We start from the raw sequence: 23,355 nt of genomic DNA, 5'->3' as shown, positions 1-23,355 counted from the left end.
CCTATTTAAGTTTTAGAAGACTGAAACTCCCAAAATTCTGCGGGAGAATGTGGGCAAACTACCTTAAGAATTTAACTTAGAAGGGGAGAAGGGAGAGATTGGTTAATATCCCCAAGTTAGAGCAGGATTGTTTCACATTGACTTCATTTGGTTAAATATTAGCGGCTTTGTAATGTCCTGCATCACTAAGCAACCCACGAAGGCCCCTTATGTCTCACATTTCACTACCCAGATTCTACTTGCTGGTATGATTTCTTTCCCTTAAAGTTTAGGCATTTCTTCTCTTTTTCAGTTATTCTTGCCTTTCCTTTTTCTCTGGGCTATTCATAAGGTAATTCAAGAAGACTTTACCAGAGTCACAGGGATTCAACCATGCTAAGGAAAGGAACTCTGTTAGTCTCCTCTAGAAAAGGTAGCATTTGGGGATGATTGCATTTTTACAAAGCAATTTTAAAATTTAAATTTAAATTAGATTTACATTTTAAAAAGCAATTTAAAAGCATCATTTTTCGTTATTCTATTTCTGTTAGTATTTTAGGTTTATTTGCATGCATATTTCAGATGAAAATGCAGTTTTTCCCCCTTCAAAATAGTGATAGTACTTTTCCTAGACTCTTCCTTTGTACTTTCCTTATTTTTCTATCTATTTCAGCAAATTTTAACTCATCTGTTTATCTACTAATTTGTTTTTTAAATTTAATTAATTTTCCTTAATTAACAGATATATTCTCTCCCTCCCATTTCCTTCATCATAATAAATATGGATAAATACTTATATTAGCCTTGTCCATAAATGTCTCATTCTGCATTTTGAGGCCATTGTTTATCTGTCAGGAGATGGGGAGTGAGCTTCATTTCGGGTTCCTTTGGAATCATGATTTATCATTGTATTAATCAGAATTCTATTTTTTCAAAGCTGCTTTTCTTTTATAATGTTATTGTCATTGCATAAGTTATTCTCTTAATTTTATTTACTTTTCTCTTTATTACCTCATAGAGACCTTGTTGGCTTCTTTTGGACTGTCATTTCGTCATTTATTACAGTGAAATTCATTTAGCAAAATTTCTTTTTTTTTTTTAAATTTTCCTCCCCTGTTTCTTGAGATTTATTTTTTTTAATTAATTTTATAATTATAACATTTATTGACAGTACATATGCATAGGTAATTTTTTTTTACAACATTATCCCTTGTACACCCTTCTGTTCCGAATTTTTTCCCTCCTTCCCTCCACCCCCTCCCCTAGATGGCAGGCATTAAATATGTTATAGTACATCCTAGGTACAATATATATGTTCAGAACCGAATTTTGTTGTTGTTGTTGCAAAGGAAGACTTGGATTCGGAAGGTAAAAATAACCTGGGGAGAAAAACAAAAAGTGCTAACAATTTACACTCATTTCCCAGTGTTCCTTCTCTGTGTGTAGCTGATTCTGTCCATCATTGATCAAGTGGAATTGGACTTCCATCAGAATACATAGCAAAATTTCTTTAGCCACTCTCCAATCAGTGCATATTCTCAGTTTCCAGGGTTGGTTTTGTTTTGTTTTGGTTTGGTTTTTGCCACTAAAGAAAGAGCTATTATAAATATTTTTGTATGTTTGGGTCTTTGCACAACTTAATCCCCCATTACCTCCTCCTCCTTTTAAACAATATCTTTGGCCTGCGATCAAAAGTTATGCAGGTTATTTATTTATTTATTTATTTGTTTAATTATTTATTTATTTATTTATTGACTATAGTTTTTAATTGCTTTCTAGAATGGATGGATCAAGTGCTTTTACCAAGAATAATTTTAGTATGGCTATTTTCCCACAATCCCTTTGACATTTGTCATTTTTAATTCTTTTGTCACTTTTGCCAATAGGATGGGTTTTTGGTGGAACCTTAGAATTTCTTTAATTTGTATAACTATTAGTAACTTGGAACACTTTTTTCATGTGACTGTTGATAACTTCGGTTTCTTTTTTTTGAAAATTACTTGCTCATATTTATTTGACTATTTATATATTCAGACATTATGTTGGAAGCTGTTTCAAAGCAGGGCTTTTGTTGCATCTATTTTTGTAATCCCAGGGCCTAGCAGAATTCCTTGTGCAAAAAAATCCCACCTGTTATATTTACTGTCTGTGTATCCCTGTAGAAGTAATTCTATTTGTTGTTGTTGCTGTTGTTGCCTCTTCATGACCCCATTTGCTATGCTGTTGGCAAAGATACATGAGTCGTTTGCCATTTCTTTCTCTAGCTCTTTTTACACTTGAGAAAACTGAGGCAAACAGGGTTAAGTGACTTGTCCAAGGTCACACAAGTAGTGTGTATGTTTGTTTGAGGCTGGATTTGAGCTCCGAAAAATGAGTCTTCCTAGCTCCAGGCCTGGTACTCCATTCAACTGTACCACCCCGCTGTTTCAGTCACTCAATACTCTATAACTTTTAAAGTTGCAGAACAAGTACTGATCTACTTTGGTAGAGGGAATTTCTTCACAAGGGAATGTATAAGTCAGCTCTACATCTAGACCTCAAAAAAAGGTTTTTCTCCAGTTTTTTACTTTCTTTCAGATTACCTAATAGGAACCTAATAGACATTTGAAAGAGAATTTCAGATTATGGGATCCATTTGGACACATTCTTTCTCTAAGACAACTTAATTGAGGAAGAACAGGATGAATGAGAGTACTACTGATTAATCAGGGTCAGAGTTATATTTTTGTGTGCCTCACTCAGAATGGGTTTGGGTGAAGGGGATATGTGTAAGGTTCTCTAGGCATTCTGTCCTGAGTAAACTAGTAAAAGGTGACTGCAGAGATATATAGAAGACATTAAGCGTTTGGAACTATAATTCAATCACGTGTTTATGTTCTTGTGTATAGTAGTAGAAGGGATTTGGGTCCCCTTCCCTCTAGCTGACAGCATTGCAGAAATAAATAAAGTTTATGTTCCTGTTGTCTCTTTATTAAGTGGGGGAAAGTTTCTCTGAGAATCTGGACAACTGCCATTGAACAGATGATAATTGATCATTCTTCTGGTTTTTAGAAAGCTAAGCCCAGGGCCTGCAGACGGGAAGGCTGATATTCCCGAATTCAAATCCGGCCTCAGATACTTACGAGCTGGGTGAGCTGGACGAGTTGCTGAGCATGTTTCCCTCAGTCTCCTGGGCCGAGGAAAAGAGGAAAGAGAAGGAAACGGCAAACGGCTCCGGTATCTTTGCCAAGAAAACTACAAATGAGATCGTGACTGAGATGACTGAACAACCCCAAGCCTGCTAGCCTCCGTAGCGGGAGTTGTGGCAAGGTACAGCTGCGGGCCCTGTTACTCCAACCACGGATGCTTGGGACTGGGGGGGGGGTTCCTCTTCTCTCCTCTACCTATCCACAGCCTGCCTCCGCCCCCACAGCACGTCTTGCTTCTTGCCTAGGAAGAGACGGCGTGTCAAGAAGGAAGCAGTTCGGAAGTAAAGCGGGCGAGGCAGGGAACAAGACCCCACGTTTTCTAGACAGACATCCAGGGGCAGTCAGCAAGGAGGCCCGACTCGGTTTCAGGAGGTAATTAATCTTAGCAGTTTGGAGCTAGCTAAGGAGAGGAGAGAGACCCAGAGGGGAGCTGCGGGAGGACCTTAGAAGGGGGAGGACCGGTGGGGTTCTGCGGTTCTGGAGAGAGGAGTTTTCTGCCCATGGACTACTTACATGCTTTATTTAACACAATTGTTTGTACCTCCTCCTCGCAGGCGTTTGTACGTACTCTTTCCCCGGGGAAAAGGTTTTGTGGTTGCTGGTCTTAAGGTGTGTGTGTATGTATATGTATGTATGTATATATATATATATATATATATATATATATATATATATATATATATATATATATATATATATATCCGTATCTTATATATCACATATAATTATATATCATATTATTATCTATTCTATATGTATAGTATATGTATATATGTACATCTACTACACACGTATAATTTTAATGAATGCTTTTTCTTTGAGTTAATTGTACCTACTGGTGGTTGTTAAAGGTAAGTTTCTGGGTAGAGACTTGGGAGCTATTTTAGAGTTTGAACATTAAGGGTGCCTTTAAATCTGACGAATCTCCTCCTGAGAGACCCGAGCTACTAGTAAAACTTGAGTTGTAAGGTATACTTCTTAGAGGGAGTGCTATGCACACGTATACTATAGGATATATATATATATATATATATATATATATATATATATATATATATATATATATATATACTATTTATATAGTATACTACAGTAGTTAGTATTTTTATATATATTATATACATAGTATAACAGTATATGTATGGTATACCAGTATAGTATACTATGTATAGTATAATAACATATACTGTTATACTATCTATCTATATATGTATATAGTTATGTATCATAGTTTAGTAAACATATATATATGTTTTAGTAATGTGGCTATAGTATTTACAAGCAATAATCCTGCAAATTAGCATATTTCAGTCAATATATTAACATTTAAATATGCAAATTGATTAGGACCAGCTGTGATGTCAATATTAAAAATCTTCATAGAACAGATAAATAGTTCTGGACTCTTCCCTTAAATAGGAGAAAAATTGATGAATTCCACCTACTTGGGAAATATATGCCAAGGTAAATTATCCTACTTAAATAAGAATATTTATTTCTCTTGGCCCTATCAAGTTCTATTTTCTTTTTTCTCTCCCCCCACCTCCAAGGCAATTGAGGTTAAGAGGTTAAGTGATTTGACTAGGGTGGCACAGCTTGGAAGCATTAAGCGTCTGAGGCTGGATTTGAATACAGATCCTCTTGACTTTAGGGCCAGTGCTCTATCGATTGCACAATTTAGCCCAACTACTATTTTCTTTTAACTTTTCCATCTATTTTTAAAATTTAAATGACATTCATTTGTATTTTCTCTTTTCCAAAAGATGAATCTTTATTTTTTCTCTTCTCAAAATTTTTATTTACTGATTTCCCTATTTCAGAAACATTCTTTCAATTCTTCGGCCTTTCCTCTTCCTAATGCTTTAACCGCTTAGATCTATAGCAGCAACAGGAACAGTTAATGTGGTTTGCAAAGCCTGTGAATGTTCATTCTCAGTTTTTGAAAACTTCATAGATTAGTATTAGAAATGACCCCCCCTTAGATTGTTTTACCTATTGATGTTTTCTTTTTTGTTCTCTTGATATCTCCTAATGTGGAAAATTTTTAAAAAGAAAGAAAACAAATAACTCACAACCCTAGCCTTGTCTTAGTACTGTGCCAGCAAGTACCTTGTTAGTTCAGGTTTAGTTTGGGGATGAAATGAAGGTACGCACAGATCATTCAACAGTCAGTTCCTTTCTTCTCCGTCCCTCCTCACTTCTGCCCACCATTACCCTCCAATATCTTTTTACTTGCCCAGAAAGAGACACTATAGAAAGCAGGGAGCAGTTCAGAGAGTCCCGAACAAGATAAGGATATTCAATCACAATAGTACTTATATTGACCCATTTCCATATGGAAATGCCTTTTTATGTACTTAGGGGACCTAGAGGTGAAGTCATTGTAGCCAAAAATCTGGAGGCTGCATCAAGGTAGGCAGAGATTGAGCCTTACCCATTTTCTGGACAATCAAGTCTGAGGGTGAGGGTGCAGCACTGTTACAACAGACAGAGGGAAAGGTGATAAATGCTTGAACTAGATTGGGGCACTGTGAGCTAGAAAGAAAGGGATGGATGCTAACTATGTAGTTATGGGAGAGGACACAGGACTTTGTAACTGTGAATGTGGATAGAGATGAGAAAGATGGAATAATTAAATATGATTCTCAAATTTTAAACCTCAGGGTGGTGGTGACCACTCCATAAATAAGTATATTGGGAGGAAAGACAAGTTTGGTTTTAAAATATGCCAGGGGGACATTCAGGTAGAAATGTTTATTAGATATTTCTTTTACCTATGAAATGAATTCCAATCTTTGAGCGTTTTTGTTTTTGTATTATAAGGAAAGGAAAACACAGTATTATTGATTGTATCCTCAATACCTAATACAATGCCTTGTACATGGTAGGTGTCTAATAAATTGTTCTAAAACTGAATTATTAAATTGAATGAAGAGAATTAAAAGAATTTCCCTTTGATAATAGAAGCTTTTTTTTCCTCCAAGTTTTGGATGGTTATATTTCCATTCTACCCTCCTCTTTCTTACCCCTTCTTGTCCCTAATCTCAGGCCAAAAATTTCCGTAGGTACCCAAGTCTTGTACAAGTGTTTACTGAAAGCTTTTAGAATTGGGGAAGCAACAAGAGAAATTTCTTTATCTCAATATACTCCTCTGTCTCAGCACATTTCTGATCCTGAGAGATTTATTAAGCCCCAAGAGTATAATACTAATGAGAAAGAAGAAAGATTAAATGTCAAGATTAAGTTCTTTAAATATTTTCGAAATTGGTTAGGAATTTTTAGTCTCCCAAATTCATTATTATTTTAAGTTCATTTTGTTCTGTTTTACCCATTCACCTTTCTTTTCTGCCTCCACTTTCATTTTTTAAACTCTGGTTGCTTTTCATGTGTACATAGCAGTGTTTGTAAACGAAGTATTGTTGTTTCCTTGGTTGCCCCAACAATTAGAGCTAATAACCTGAGGCTAGCAGTTTTCTCTATGGGCTTGTTTCTTCCCTGGATAGGTGCCAGAAGTTTGTCTGATGAGCATGCAAATAATCACATTTTGTACTACAGATAGAGCAGTAGTTATGGCCTTTTTGAATTCTTCTCTCACTTAACATGAAAAAGAAACAGAAGGAATATTTAAGTATTGTTTTCTATGTATATTAAGAAATAATAGTGAATTTAGTCATACAACTGTTTACCAACTTCTTCATTTTTTAAAAATTAAAAACACCACCAATCAAAACAAATGATTATAAATAAACAACAAAAAGCAATAATCAAGAATATAAACATCAACAAAACAAATCATCAAATAAAAACATGGAAAGTTAGGAATAAGATCATATAATAAAACACTTAATATATTATATGATATGTTTTGGCAAAATAGAACTGAAAAATAAATAAACAAGGGAAAAAAAAACCTGGTGCTTTCTGTCTCCCTTTCATACTCAACAATTGTTGTGATAATACTTGGCATTTATATAGCTTTTTAAAATTTGCGAAATACTTTACAAATCTCATTTTATCATCACAACCACCCTGAGAGGTAGATTCTATTTTTACCCCTATTTTACAGAAGAGGAAATGGAGGCAGCCAAAGAGGGTAAGTGATGAATTACAGATGAACTAATGAATTGATTTGTAGTTATAGTTGACCTTTTCTTTTCTTTAAAAATATAACTAATTGCTTTCAAATTAGTTGTTGATTTTTTGTGAAATCTGATATATAGTTTTTTAAAAAATAAAAATAGATTTTGATATAAACTGGAGAATTCTAGGAAGTAGAGTAGTTCTATAAAGGATTAGGTTATTTTTTCCAGGTAGTAAGCTACTTGTTAGCACAGTAATTCAAGCAGAGACTTCATGAGCACCTGTCAGTGATTGCTTAGAAGGAAGTTTTGTGCTAATTGGGAGACTGAACTAGATGAACCTGTGTTAAGTGCTGTGCAGAATTTTGTGATGTAAGAAATTAACAGGAGTGTGCTCGTTAATGTTTAGTAACTGACTCTCCAGGAAAAAAATGTACCCATGTCACCTTTTAAAATTTTACCTACATTATTAACATTTTTCCTATCACTTTCTCAAATCTAGACAATCAACAAAACAATACATCAAATTCTTGTTTGTAGCATTTACTTTCTGAGTGAATATTCATCCTGAAAATGCCATTAGAATTGGTTCCTAGATATTTATATTATTATTCTATGTAGTTCCTTACAATTTTAAGATTCTATGATTTCAAGTATTTTTTGTCATAAAAATGTTAATAAGACTCAGAGAGAGTCTATTAGAAATTTGATTATTGCTCTAGTTTCTGTTATTAGTGATTTATGAGTAACTTAGAGACTTTCAGAGAACTCAAATTACTTACTGTATATATATATATATATATATATATATATATATATATATATTTTTTTTTTTTTTTTTTTGCTTAAGAAATAGAGTAGTCAATCAGTAAAATAGGTTAGGTTCACAGGACAAAATAATCAATGACTATAGTAATCTAGTGTTTGACAGATCCAAAGTTTTTGGGATAAGAACTCACTATTTGACAAAACCTGCTGGGAAAATAGGATTATAGAACTAAGAGTTCTTGTTATTACAGGTATAATTTAGGCTAACAATTTGTGGCATAACATTTTTTTAATGAGAAAATGTATGTTGTAATATATCTAGAGGAAACTAGGGATACCACTCTCCTTTTATTGCAAAATATAGTATTTAAAAGAAAATATTACATTGTAAGGGAAAGATAGGTAGCACTGTTTATAGAGTGTCAGGCCTGGTATCAGGATGATCTGAATTCATTTCCAGCCTCAGGTACTTAGTACTGTGTGATTCTTATTCTTGTTTGCCTCAGTTTCTGCATCTACAAAATGAGCAGGAGAAGGAAATGGCAAACCACTCCAGGATCTTTGCCAAGAAAACTCCAAATGAGATCTAAAAGAGTAGGACACAAATAAAGTGATTGAACAACAAATCACATAGTAAACAAATTCACTGATCCATCAACTTAAAGTGCAATCTTACCAGTCACATAAAAATTGTTGAAGTGGACCATGACATCAGGGAAATGATGCCATGAAGTGCAAGTGAAATGAAAGTCTTTCCCAGGTCTCAGATTGACTGAGGCTGCCCCCATTCAGTGATTAAGGGTAGGTAACAATTGAAGTACCCCTTTCACCTAGTAAAATAAAAATTTAAATACAAAAAAGTAAAAATAAAGGGTAGAAAACATGATATTTCAAAGGAATCATATTAGAGACATGTCAACTAGATTCAGAAGATTTTTCCCTGACTCAGAAGATTTAGATATGGCAGCAGCAGCAACACATAGAAGGATAAAGGAAAATTAGTCACCCAGAAGACTCCGAAGGGATGAATAAAAGGGTGATGATCCTAGTAAGGATGAGAGCATGGAGGAAGTTTTAATTATTTGAAAGGGAGGGTCTACAAAATGAAGTTTTTAGAAAGAGCATCAGAAGTTAACAATTTCAACAAAATTTATCTGGAATTATAAGACTATCCCTACTAGATAATTAGTTTTTTGGGAGCAGGGACCATACCTGGTCAGTGTATATATGCATCTCTCTTAGCACCTAGTAGAACACATTGCACATAATGGTTGATAAAAAAAAAAATCTATTGAATGAATATTAAATGAACCTGGTAAGCTTAAAAGAGCATAGGCAGTTTAATTAGGGGAAAGCAAATCTTAGACAGCCTTTGCAGTGTTATGGTCTTTATACTTAAAAATCCTTTGAAGGTTTAGTTTTTGCTTTTAACTTCCATTGTTTTATGCTTGTTATAAAGCAAACCTGTGCCTGGGTGGAAGTAAGTCTACAGGAGTCTAGGTAGTTAAGAAGCACAGTAAATATAGTGATGGACTTAGAGTGGGGAAGATCCGAATTAAAATCTTGTGGCAAATATTAGCTGTGTGATCCTGGTCAAGTCACTTAATCTCTTCCAGCCTCAATTTCCTCATCTGCAAAATGGGATTAACAACAGTTATTACTTCCTCTGGTTGTTGTGGGGATCAAATGAGATGATTTCTTTAAAGTTCTTTGAAAACTTTAAAGTAATGTATAAATGCTATTATAATTGACTTTCCTCAATCACCTTGCATAAAGCAAATCCTTTGTGGGTTCATGTAATAAGGATCATGAATCTTTTGGCATTTATTGTATGGGTTCTTAGAAGACTGGCTTTTCTGTTTCACTATTTTTTTACTTTGTACAGGTTATATTAACTTGTCACAATTATCAACATCTTCAAACACTTGACACTTTTCACTTTCAACTCCAGTGTGGTAACTCCCTCACACATGGATATCTCCAATGTGGGGATCTTTGGAAACTCTCCATAAAAAAAAAAAAAAAAAAAAAAAAAAAAACTAGAGACTTTCTAGGATGGTATCCATGAGGCGACTCTTCTTTTGGGTCCAAAGTGGCACATTTGAGGCAGGCTTACTTGAAGATACACTCATCTGAGCCAATACCTTCAAAATGTTTTTTCATAACCACTTTGCCTTCATCTTAATGAAGAAGTTTCATTGAAATTTTAGGAAATTGATTTACAGGCCAGAGACGTTGAACGACTCAGTTAGAATGGGACATATTACAAAATAATAGGACAGGGATTAGACTTGTGATTTCATTGGTACAAGGAATTCCTCGAAGTTCATCAGCCATAGTCTGGGACACTGAGAGGATGGGTGATTTGCTCAGTGTCACACAGCCAGTATATATCAGAGGCAGAATTTCATGGCTTTGAAATCTCTGTATCTACTATACTGGACTGCCCTTCAGAATTTTTCTAAGTTCTAGCAACTTTTTTTCCATTTTTTTCCCTTATTTTTCTTTTCATGGACTGTTCCAGTTGGACAGAAGATGTTTCCTTACCAGTAGATTGGCCACTTGGTACTTTCTTTGATTATGGCAATTCAATGAAATTTTATAAAATACAATATGAACTATAATACTTTATCATAGGGTAATATGAACATACTGATACAGAAGATAAATTTCTCTATGAAAATGAAATTAATTTGGGTCCTGTTGTTTAATGATAATTATTCTTGGGTTGGAACATTTCTTACACAAAAGAAGCGCAAACATCTGAATATATTTCGTAAAGATTCAGATTTTCCTAAAAACAAAGCAGATAGGGGGGCTTCAGGGAAATTCACCTATCTCTACATTATTTCTCTATTTTTGGCTGTGGATAAGGGAGCATGGTAATGAGAAAGCACCTGAAACCTGAGTAATGAGGAGGACTTCTCTATTCCTTGGTGGCTTGGTTTCTAGGTAACCTGGAGCAGTTAGATTTAGCTTTGTCTTCTGTCAGTTCTTGCAAGAAAAGATGCAAAAAGGCAAGATGTGGTAAAGCAGAGGTGAGTTTTGAGATGATAGGCAACTACCTTAGGAGAATTCCTGCATCTTAAGTTTTCTAGGTGACTGTATCTCTTTGAAAGGTGATCTGCTGTCCCTTATGGTCTTGTATAATGATGCTGCATCCTTGGACTATCTCTACTAGGAAATGAGTGCTTCATTTATAGTGATGTTTTGTAATGGTAACCAGATGTCCTTATTGTGAGAAATACCCAAGATTTATGCTACCTATTCTACAAATGACAGTGAGAAAGCAGCCTTACTAAAGGACAACCAGAAGAATGTCAGCTCACCAAGTGTCTAGACAGTTTTTCCTTGTACCTAGAGTCAGTCATGATGCTTCTGACAGCATGGAGCTCTGAAAGCCCCCCAAAGCAAAAGCTGGCATAATAATGCTACATTAATTTGGACCTAAGATAGAATTTCTCCTCAGGACTGGGCTTGATGATATCTGTGGAATAAAAGTTCACTAAGGACATTTAGATGTCTTAGTCTAAGACAACTAAGATTTATGTAAGTCTTATCTAAGACAACAATCTGTTGTCAAGAATGTTAGCAAATTACTTTTTTCTCATGTTTTCTCTTTTTGATCTGATTTTTTTTTTGTGCAGTATGATAAAGGTGGAAATAGGTATAGAAGAATTGCACATGTTTAACCTATATTGAATTACTTGCTGTTTAGGGGAAGAGGTGGGGGGAAGGTAGAGATAAAAATATGGAACACAAGGTTTTGCAAGGGTGAATGTTGAAAATTATCTTTGCATGTATTTTGTAAATAAAAAGATATCTTTTTAAAAAAAAAAAGACTGCAAAAAAGTTTGTGTAAATAATATGCTAATTATAAAGTATTACTCATTGTTCCTTAAAGCACATTTGGTAAGGTCTTCCTTGATTTATTTTACTATGTGACCTGAGGTCTTTAGGATCTCTGAGGTTCTTGCTAGTGCATTATTTTATAATGCTATGATTCTTTTAAAGTAAAATTTCATTCAGTATCTTCATTAATTCCAATTGCCTTATCCTTATTCTGCAGTAAGTCTAAATCAGTGAGATTTTACTGTATGATTACTGTCTATTCAAATTCTTTCTTGACAACTGCATTATTTTTATCTTTTTCAAATTTTGAGTTCAAATTATAGAAATCTTAGCTACTATTAACTTCCAGTTTTATGGCCCTGTTACCAGAGGCAATTATAACAACAATAATAAAAATAGAAATAATGACAGAGATAAAGTGGTGTGATAGAGAGGGTGCTAGATTTGGAATAAGAATGGGGTTTGAATCTCAGTTCTGACTTTTAGTAATCCATGGAACTCTAAGTCTGTTAGCCTGTTTGTTCATTTGTAAAATGGTGATAATACTACTGAGTGGACATCTCATTGGACTGTTGTGTGGAAAATGTTTGGTAAACTATCAAACACCATTTCACAAAATCTCAGAAGAGGTTATTTATCTATATTCAAACAGGAATTCTTTCTACAGAATCCCTGAAAAGTGGTCATCTTAGCCATTTCTTGAAGATCTTTAATGAAAAGGAATCTTCTACCTCTCATTCCATTTTTAGCAAAGCTCTAATTATGAGGAAATGTTCCCTTATGCTTAACCTAAATCTTCCTCTGTACCTTTCTCTTATTTGTATAGGCGGAAATTATTTGTAGGAGCCTTTATAATTTAAAGAAAACTCATTCCCCCCCCTCTCTTTCATATATATATATATATATATATATATATATATATATATATATATATATATATATATATATATATATATATATATATATATATATATATATATATATATACATATATACACACACACACACACACACAGAGATATATGTATATTCCCTCTCTATCTCATATATATACACACACATATATTTATGTATACACGTATGTATGTATGCACAAACATATTATATATGTGTTGTCTTCTTTGATAGTAAGTCTGGCAGAACCCATATTACAGATGAGAAAACTGAGTTCCAGAGAGGATAAAGTACTTGCTTAAGATCACAGAACTTGTGTGTGTCAGGATATTCTGTTCCGTGATCAGCTTGAATGTGGTCACTGGAAAAAATTCAAAGAGCAAAATATGAATAATTAATGATTGGAAATGGTCTGGGTAGCTCTGGTTCTCTATAATGCAGAATACAGGTGTCCTGTTACCTGTGGACACTGCTGAATACTTAGTAACAGTCATGTTGCTCTGCAGCCTGGTTTGTTGTTGTGTTGGTCTTTCTGAGGCTCAACTGATAGGAGACTGCAGCTTTTTCCTAAGCATGGTATGTAGTGCTGAAGCCACAGTGATTTTTTAAAATGCCGTACATGAAGTAGGAACATGAGAGAAATTATTTTTAAATAGGTTTTTCTCGTGAGATGAAATGGGATTGGTGGGGGTTGTTTCTGTGCTTGAAGATAGAAATCAGATTTCATTGAAGGCCAGTCTTCATGGAAGGAGTGAGAAATGTTTTGGTATAGCTGAATAAAATTTGGATTTGGGTGCATAAGGATGAACAAAATAGGTGTAATATATTTGGGAAGCAGTGAATAGATCATTCTGGAGGGGAACACAAGAGTTAGGGAATAATGGAAGCTAGAGCAGAAGGACCGGTTGGGGGCCAGATTGTGGAGAGCCTCTAATAGTAGAATTAGGACTTTGGACTTTATCTTGTAGACAATGGGGAACTGTTTTTGAGTAGAGCAGCAATATGATCAAAGCAACATTTTGAGAAAAATTCATCTAATGGGAGTATTCAAGTTGAATTGAATGGGAAGAGGACACTATTATAATAATCATGTGTGAGCAAATAGTGGACTGGGTTAGGGTAGTGACCATATTACTAAAGAGTAAGGTACAGATATGAGAATTACTTAAATTAAATTTGACAAGTTTTGTTAACTGGATATAGGAGGATGAGGAAGATGGTGGGGTGATTTTGAAGTTGAATCTAGGTAACAAGGAGAAAAGGAGAAGATGAGGCGGAGAGTTAATTTTGGGAAGAAATGACAAGTTCATTTTAAAAGAAGTCTTAGTTTGAGATGATAATGGGATAGCCAAGTGGAAGTGTTTAATCTTCAGATAGAAATTTAGGAATGGTACTTAGAAGGGAGATCAACTCAATTTGGAAGTCATTTACATAGAAGTGTTCATTGAACCTATAAAAGTGGTTAAGTTCATCAAGGGAATGGCTATGTGCCAGAAAATTGATACTAATTGTCATGCTAATATGCAGATAGCATTGGGATAATAGTAACTAGGAAGGCAATTCAATCAACATGATCCATTTACTCTTTTCAATCCTTCCTTCCCATTTCTACTAAAGTGATGATTTTAAAGCCTGGTGTGAACATTTGACTCATCCCTTCTATTACCTGTCAGATTAAAAAAAAAAAAAAGTATATGTTTGACATTTAGAGATGCCTACAATTTGACCTTATCTTATGTTTTGGGCTATATTAACTCCATTTATACTTTTGACAATTCAGTCAAAATAAGCCACATGCTAACCTCACACATAAAATTCCTCTGATTCTAGGGAAGAGACTGTTTGCTATTTGTCTTAATTTAAATACTGCTTATTTATGAATAGTTCTGATTTTACAGATGAAGATTGTAACCAAAGGGAAGTCAGACATATAAGTGAATCCTAGCCTTGACTGAAAAATGGACAGAGAAACTAGGATTGCTTTGAAGCCAAAGATGGAGACTTAGGGGTTGCTAATAGTAATGAGGCAAAGAAGGAGGAGGAGGAGTGGAGGAGGAGGAATCGTTAGACTTTCCTACATCAGGGAAGCAACAGAATTAATGTAGGACTGTGATATCTTGTGGGAAAGATATAAAGAAATGAGCTACCTGAAAATATAGTCAGGGTAATTCCAAACTGGTTAAATGAACAATATTGGGGAACTGAACAGAAGGGCGGTCTCTAGTAAAATGCACGTGGATCTGTTTTTAGTTGCATGCTATTTAACCTTTTAAATTTAAGTACTTAGAAAAAGATACAGTTAATCAAATTTGCCACTATCATGAATCTGAGGTAGATTGCTATCATGATGGACTGTAGACAAATCCTACAAGAATCGTGACAAGTTAGAATAAGTCAAGTTTGAGAAGATCAGTTTTAAAAGAGACATGTAAAAATCTTACACTTGGGTAAAACAAAACAAAACTGTGTAAGGGCAGGATCTTGAGGGTGGAGTTAGACACCAACAAACATAGCATGAGTCAATAGTGTGACTTGGCAACCAAAAAATGTAATATGAACTTACATTGAATTAATACAAGTACAGTGTCCCAAACCAGAGAAAAAATAGTGCTATTGTGGCACTCTGACCTGACTAGAACATGGTTAGAGTATTAGATCCAGTCCCAGGTGAGACATTTTAGGAAATCCAATGACATACTGAAATATGTCCTATGAAAAACCATCATCATCATCATGGTGAGAAAATCAGAAACCATGCTCTACAAGGATAAGTTGATTGATCTGGGTACATTTATCTAGAGAAGAGAAGACTTAGTTGGTCCATGATAATTGTCTTGTGATATCTTATGAACTGTCTTATTGAAAATCTATTTTGTCTCACAAATGAGACTAGGAGCAATGGGTAAACATTGCAGAGAAAATTTTTTCTTCATAAAATAAAGTCAATAATTAGAGATACCACAGAGTGGAATGAGCTGCCTTAAGAGGTAGTGAATTGTCAAGCACTGGAGGTCTTCAAACAGAGACTTGGTAACCATTTGGGGATAGTTTAGAAGGAATACCTACTTATGATGCCCTCTGGGATTTCATTTGAATTAGTGATTCTATTCTACCAAAAAAAACCCCAAACATTCTTAGGAGAAAAGATTTAAAAACTATTCCCCTAAATATTTATTTATAATATTCTATTAGTTTATAAACTCCTTGAGGACAGGGTTGGGTTTTACCTCTTTTTGTATACCAAGTGCATAAAAGTGCCTGGCACTTAGTATATGCTTAATACATATTGATTAATTTTTATAATCTTTTAATGTGACTTTCTAGAATAGACTTTAAAAATCACAAAACTTTTAATCTTGGTTCTGAAACATCTGAAACAATATATTGACATCTGGTATGGGACTCTTGCTCCTTCAGCTGGCTGTGTCTGCTGATAGCTTAATTGTCCTTAATTAGCTTGCTAACCGTATCAAAGACAAGCATTAACATTTGCCAATCCACTCTGCTGAGTGCCTACTAACTTCCTCAGTGTCTTTCTGACAGATTTTCTGCATGGTACAAATAGGAAGCTTCTGCTGTTAACTTTTATTCTGACCTTCAAATTAATTGTCAAAAAAACCTAACTTCCAGCCAATATGGAAGTCATAGTATTCTGCCACTTTCCCAACTCATGGCAGTGTCCTTGGGACACTGGCAATATATTGGGGAATAATTTGTCACAAATCTGGCTGTGTACCTCTTTTCATTCTTACCTCTCTTACCAAGTATGCAACACTTAACAATTTAGTCATTGCTTAATTTATGGACACCCAACCTATTTTGAGTCTTTTGTGATTAAAAAAAAAGTGTTGCTATATACCTGGATGATTTCTCTATTTCTGTCTGTCTCTGTCTCTGTTTTTCTCACTGTCTCTCTATCTCTTGCTTTCTCCCTCTCTATCACTGTCTCTCTGTCTCTCTGTGTTGGTCTATTTCTCTGCTTCTCTCAAATCTCTCTATTTACCTAGTAATGGTATTGCTGGATCAGAGGATGCACAGTTGAGTGACTTTTTGGGTTGATCAACTGAAAAAAAATTGTAGTGAATTTAATGAAAACCAAAAAAAGAGAGAGCTCTATCTGTCTGTCTGTCTGTCTGTCTATCTATCTATCTATATCTCAATCAGAACAAAGAGGATTGCATGTGAAACTGCAATTCTGTTGTGAATGGCACATTTTTAAAAGTATGTAATAAATTGAATACATTATTTTCAAAGTTGTCTCGCATGTCGGTTTCCTTCTGTTCTTATCTATATATTTTAAATAGTAATCCTTCCTTCCTTCCTTCCTTCCTTCCTTCCTTCCTTCCTTCCTTCCTTCCTTCCTTCCTTCCTTCCTTCCTTCCTTCCTTCCTTCCTTCCTTCCTTCCTTCCTTCCTTCCTTCCTTCCTTCCTTCCTTCCTTCCTATTTCATCACTAACCCTCTACTTTCCTTCCACTAATTAAAAGAAATAAGAAAAGCATAACTCTGGTAGTTAAACAAAACAAATCTATACATTCATATGCATAGAATGCCCAGAATGATATGTCCCATTCTATATTTTTGATACCTAATCTTCTGTTAATAGGTGCTTCAACACTGGACCTCAGGAACCTATCAATGTTCTTAGATTGTTTCAAAGATTATAATTTGAACAGTGTTATTGGCATCTATAGTTCAAAAGTTATGCACAATTTTACTATGTTTTGTGCATGGTTCCATACTATTTTCCAGAAGGTTAAATAAAGTAAGAGCTCTAGTACATTAATATGTCTATTTTCCCTCAACAACAAATGACAGTTCCCCTTTTTGTCATGTTTGCCAACCTGAAGATTGTGAGGTAGAATCTTACCATTGTTTTAATTGGTATTATAAAAGCACTAATTATTTGGACTATTTTCTTCATACAGTTGTTGATAATTTGTCTTTCTTCTTTTGAAAACTGCTTGTTCGTAGTCTTTGAACATTTATCTGTTGAGTAATGCCCATATGCATATACACATGTATATATATTCATATGCATGTATCAATGTATATATGTATGTGTTGTGTGAATGTGTATAGATGTATATATTATCAAATGTCTATATATTTTGTAATATCAGAGCTTGATCAGAAACATTTGCTGCAGTTTTTCTCATTTATCTATTAATTGCATTGATTTTTTTATGCAAAACCTTTTCAATTTTATTCAAATGATCCATTTTATTTCCTCTCTTGTTCCTCTTCCTTTTTTTTTCTCATTTTACTGGCTCTCTTAAGTTTTAAGAGCTTCTGCATATCTTATACCTCTATTTAAAACTTTAACATTTTTAGCATGTATGAGACTGCCTATCATCTAGGGGAGGGAGTGGAGGGAAGGAAGGGAAAAGTTGGAACAGAAGTTTTGCAAGGGTCAATGGTGAAAAATTACCCATGCATATGTTCTGTCAATAAAAAAGCCCTCTATTTAGTTATTTTTACATTAGTACATTTTGATATCATTTTAATTTGTTCCTACTTCTTTTAGAAAGTATGCTTTATAAGTACATTTTACTTCATTATCTTAACTTTTCCCCAGCTCTTCTACCTGTCACAGTTGCCCTTCTTAAGAAACCACAAGTTCCTTATGCCAAGCTTATCAGCATCCATGGACCATCTTGCCAATGAAGGCAGTTTTAGGAGAATGTTTTCAAGTACATTTGGGACCTCAGCTTTCAAATTCCAGCCCAGGAGGGAGAGTGTGGATTGGAGGCGCTTAAGTGCTATCGATGTGGATCGGGTAGCTCAGGAGCTGGATGTGACCACCTTACAGGATCACATCACTGGAGTTACTTACTGCAATCTGGACTCAGAGAGATGTGCCTATTGCCAGCAGCCCGTGGACCCTGTACTCCTCAAAGTTCTTAAGATGGCCCAGCTCATCATCGAATATTTGTTACATTCTCAGGATTACCTGAGTGCCAGTATAGTCTCTTTAGAGGAGAAACTCCAGTCTACGCTGGAGCAGCAGGAACAGACTGAGCGGAAGCTGGGCAAACAAGCAGAGGAACTGAAGGGAGTAAAAGAGGAGAGCCGGAGGAGAAAGAAGATGCTCAGCATGCAGCAGCTACTGATACAGGCTGGCGCCAACAGCTATCACAAGGTGAGCAGTCAGAAAGGGGATGTGGAAAGAGCAGTGCTAAGTTTCCCAAGTCCTTCATCTGGTTGTATTGTCTGTTGTAGAGAGTTTTTTGATTTGGTTTATGAGTGATAACTTGAATGGTTTGGTTGTGGAGGTGATCTTATCATTTATAGATCATAAATCTAGAGGCAGGAAATAACCCCAAGACATTCTAGTCTAATCCCTTGATTTTACATTTACATGGACAAATCAAAGTGATTTACTCAATATCAGATAGGTAATAAATGTCAAAGGTGGAACTGAACTATGTTCTCTGATTTCAGAGCCAGTGAACACTTTTTTCCCCCCTCCATATCATGCTGAGTTCTTAAAGACTTTGCCAGTAGAGTGTTAGTTTAGGTAGTCTTTACCAAGCTGGAAAAGCATCTACCATGGTTGTTTCCTAAGAACCAGACCAATTATATATGGACAGACTCATCACCAGCATATTTGTAATGTCATTTTTGTCCAGAGCAACATAAAGGAAAGTATAAAAATCCTCTTTTCAACAATTTCAACACTTAATATAAAATGAAATATTCCATAAACAATATATATTGCACCTGCTTATAAAATAAAATGGAATGCATAAAGATGGTTTATTATTCTGGGAGTTACACTGGCAACTATATGAGAACATGTGAAATTGTATCTAAAATTTTGTTATTTGCTGATGGTTGCAAAACTTTTCAAGCTAAATTTATTGTATTGAATGAATCTATTTAGTATGATTTTAGTTACCTTGATTTAAATATCTAAAGTTATGTCACCTTAAAAATGTGTTTGATTGTATTCATATTGTTAGGCTTTGGGGACCATTACTAGACTGTAGGGGTTAATTATATGTAACTTGAATTCATTATTTTATAGAATCATTTATACCAATTTTATAATTTAAGTGATATTTAGATAATCTCAATAAGTCTATATATGGCAGATTATTAAAAATTTTCTGTGGAAAAAAAAAGAATTTCTCTTAGAGATTTTGTACCAATTTAGATTGTTGGAGAAGGGCAAAGTGTAGTATGGGGCTTAAAGCCAGGTCTATACTAGAGAAAAAATCCAGTTGTTTTACCAGATTGGAAAATGGATCACAATTCATATAGCAAAGGAATGATTGGAGTATATGGTGTGCTTATTTCTAAAGGATAAAAGCATTCTTCAAGGACATCCTAGATTAGGTGTCAGAAGCCTTTTACAAGGAAGGTGCCAAGTTTATGAACCCATTAGGCAATAAAAAAGAGAAAAGGGGTGAAAAGTAGGGGTGAGCAATCTAGAATAGGAAAGGAGCTCTAAGCTCCTTGATAGAAAAAAAATTATCAACAGACATAGGCGAAGAAGAAGTAAGGCCACTTATTAACTATGACTTTTAGGAAATCCCTTGACTCAGTTTATTCATCTGTAAAACAAGATAAATGAAACTCTATCTCATAGGGTAGTTAGGAGAATAAATATATACAAATATATAAATAAATATAAATAAAGATATATATATACATATACATAAACTATATTTTGACTATAAAGTGGTGTGTAAATATGTCATTATTTTTATCATCTATTTTAATGTTTCCTATTTTTTAATATGCAGTGCCATTTGTGTGACAAGGCTTTCATAAACAACTCTTACCTTCAAGGTCATATCCAGCGAAGACACATTGAAGTCAAGCAATCTGGTGAGCAACATTTACTGATCCTTTCAAAGCTTAGGCCTTAGTGTTAGGGAGGTAGGAATAATACATAGTTTATAATCAAAGCTATGCAATATATACATAGAAAGATAGTTTAAAGACAATATTAAAATTAGGTTTTTTTTTTTTTTTTTTTTTTTTTTTTACTACTTTAAAGAGTTATAAGGTGCTTTCCTCAGATGAGAAAACTGAGGGTTAGAGAAATTAAATGACCTACATGTCCTGAAGATACTATTTGTTGTCATGGAAAGAATATTAGATTTAGAGTTAAAGAATCTGAATTCGAGTCCCAGGTCCACTATCTATAACCTATATGACATTTGATGGATCTCTTGGCCTATGCTTATCATCTGTAAAGTAGAATAATAAATTGTCCTTCATATGTCATTTATGTTGTGAGGAAACTGGTTATATAAATATAAGTTACTAAGAGCCAGAATTAGACTTTACATATAAAAGTCCTTATTCTAAGTTCAGTGCTCAAGAAACAAATAAACACAAATATATTTAGTGCTAGCCACGAACCTAAATGCTGAGGACGTAGGATTAAAGGAACAATATAAGTAGGGTGGGAAGCTGAGCGCTTTTGAGTTTCTTTGATGACTAATAGTATTGTCCAGTTAGCAATTTTGTGGGATTTTGGGGTTACATGTTGCCTCATATCAGTCTATAGGAAATAGAGGGTGGACTCAGATTGTGAAGGGTTTTAAGTGCCAAATAGAGGAATTTGTATTTTATCCTAGGGAAATGGGGAACCACTGAAGTTTCTTGAGTAGAAGAAGGAGATGGTCAGACCTGTACTTTAGGAATGTCAATAGGAAAGCTATGTGAAGGATATATTGGAGAGGGAAGAAAATGAATGTAAAGGACCAATTAGGAGATTATTGAAATGTCCAGGGTTATGAGTCCTTGGACCAAAGTGGATATGGTAGGAATAGAGAGCAAGTGATAGATGGAAGAAATTTTGAGGAGGTAGATTAAATAAGACATGGCAACTTATATTTACTCATTCCCTTCTATTCCCTGTTGAATGGTAAGACAGAGGGAAGAACTGAGGTTGACTGAGGTTGCAAGACAATGCTATGCCATTGATAGAATTAGGGAAGTTTGAAGAAGTTATGCTTTGTTTTGGATTTTGAGTTCAAGATCCCTATAGTCATCCAAGAGGAAATGACCAAAAGATAGTTGGTGACATAAGGTGATAATCCTGCAAAGGCTTTGAGACTGCAAAGTATGGATCTGATAAATAGACAGAGGACCACACCAGCAATTTCATGAAAACCAAAAGAATAGATAATATTCTAAAAGAGTGGATGGTCAGCTGTGACACATCCTGCAGAGAAGACAAGAAGGGTAACTGAGAAAAGGCCATTGGATTTGGTAATAAAAAGATAATTAGTGACCTTGGGCCTTTATTAGCAAAAAATAGATCATCAGTGAGCTTAGATATAAGCAGATATGGTGGAATAGATGGGACAAGTAAGAATTTGAGAAATGAATGAGCAATAAGAAAATGGAAGCAATGTAGACAATCTCTCTTTCCACTTACCCCTACTTAGGAGTTTAGTTATTAAAGGGAGGGAGAGACATGGGATGATAGTATTAGGGAATGATAAGAGTAAAATACTTTTTTATAGAATGAGGGAAATTTGGCAAGTTTGAAGTGAGAAGAGAAGGTACCATGCAATAAGGACAGATTTTAAATTGTGGCAAGAGGGTTTGATTGAAAGAAAAGCTCCTGGAAGACATCCCAGTTGTCCTCAGGGATTTTGTTTTATTTTGAATATTGAGGGAATTGGTCACTTTAGGAATTTTCTTTTTTTTTTTCTTTAGCTATAGGAGTTCCTTTCTTCTTTGAAAAAACACCCTTCCACGAATAGTCATAGTACTAAGAATGTCAGAGTTGGAAATACTTCTATGGCTTATTTAGTCTGCCTTCTCATTTTACAGAGTAGAAAAATATCTCCCCTTTTCCTTTAAAAAAAATCTTCCATTAATATAAAAGATTTGAAATTATGTTCCTCTCTATTCTATATAAATACATATAATATGTGAAAAATACTTTGCAAATATTAAAATACTATAAGAATGTTAGGTATTATTATTCTTTTTAATATTATTTTATAAAGTATTACTATAATTATTCTTTCCAAGTCATATGATGAGTTGGTTAGTAGCAAATATGGGTTAATTCAATACTATCTTATTTATCCCATAATGTGCTATGGAACCATTGAGAGGAGACCATAAGATCTTAAATTTTTTCTTTTTTTTTTTCTTTTAAACTTGCCAGATCTAAATATTTGATTACTGTTATTTATGACAAAATCTTCCATCAAAATCATACTTTGATGACTCACCTTGGCATGTTGATCCTGAGTTCTTTAAGGCTTTTCCAGGAAAAGCTCACATGACTGATCTTGCAAAGGTGAAAAAGCTTTAAGTATAAACCTGGTAATGGACAGTGTGTCTGCTTCCCAAGGCCTGGTGTGATGAACAGTCCCATTACTCAAAATTTGACCGTTAGGTAATGAATGTTTTGGCTAGAGTTCCTCATGAAAATAGTCTTTTTACAGTAGAAAGTAAATTAAATTTCAAGGCCTAGTTTCAATCCTAATTCAGCTACTTACCACTTGTTTGACCTTGGACAAGTTAATTTCCCTTTCTGTGCTTTATGTGATAGATTCATAAAATGAGGGACTTGGACTAAATGATGTCTGGGGGTCCTGTCCAACTCTAAGCCTAT

At 34.5% G+C, this 23,355-nt stretch overlaps 1 protein-coding gene across 4 annotated transcripts in view; it reads left to right on the top strand.

Annotated features, from left to right (window-relative positions):
* Positions 1-3,068: 3,068 nt before the first annotated feature.
* Positions 3,069-23,355, top strand: part of DZIP1L (DAZ interacting zinc finger protein 1 like) — a 54,964-nt gene continuing 34,677 nt past the window's right edge. The window contains exons 1-4 of one of the 4 annotated variants that reach the window (XM_074301620.1): positions 3,069-3,288; positions 3,413-3,539; positions 18,337-18,900; positions 20,510-20,594. In XM_074301620.1, the coding sequence (XP_074157721.1) occupies positions 18,385-18,900; positions 20,510-20,594 (601 nt within the window). In that variant the 5' untranslated portion in view covers positions 3,069-3,288; positions 3,413-3,539; positions 18,337-18,384. Of the gene's footprint in view, positions 3,289-3,412; positions 3,540-4,607; positions 4,632-13,257; positions 13,337-18,336; positions 18,901-20,509; positions 20,595-23,355 lie in introns of those variants that run through there. The other 3 variants (XM_074301622.1, XM_074301621.1, XM_074301619.1) reach the window with 3 other exon arrangements.

Source organism: Sminthopsis crassicaudata, chromosome 3, assembly GCF_048593235.1.
Source record: "Sminthopsis crassicaudata isolate SCR6 chromosome 3, ASM4859323v1, whole genome shotgun sequence".
In the NCBI taxonomy this organism is placed as follows: Eukaryota; Metazoa; Chordata; class Mammalia; order Dasyuromorphia; family Dasyuridae; genus Sminthopsis; species Sminthopsis crassicaudata.
Note: the sequence above shows the minus strand (reverse complement) of the source record. Positions and strands in the feature narration are given on the sequence as shown.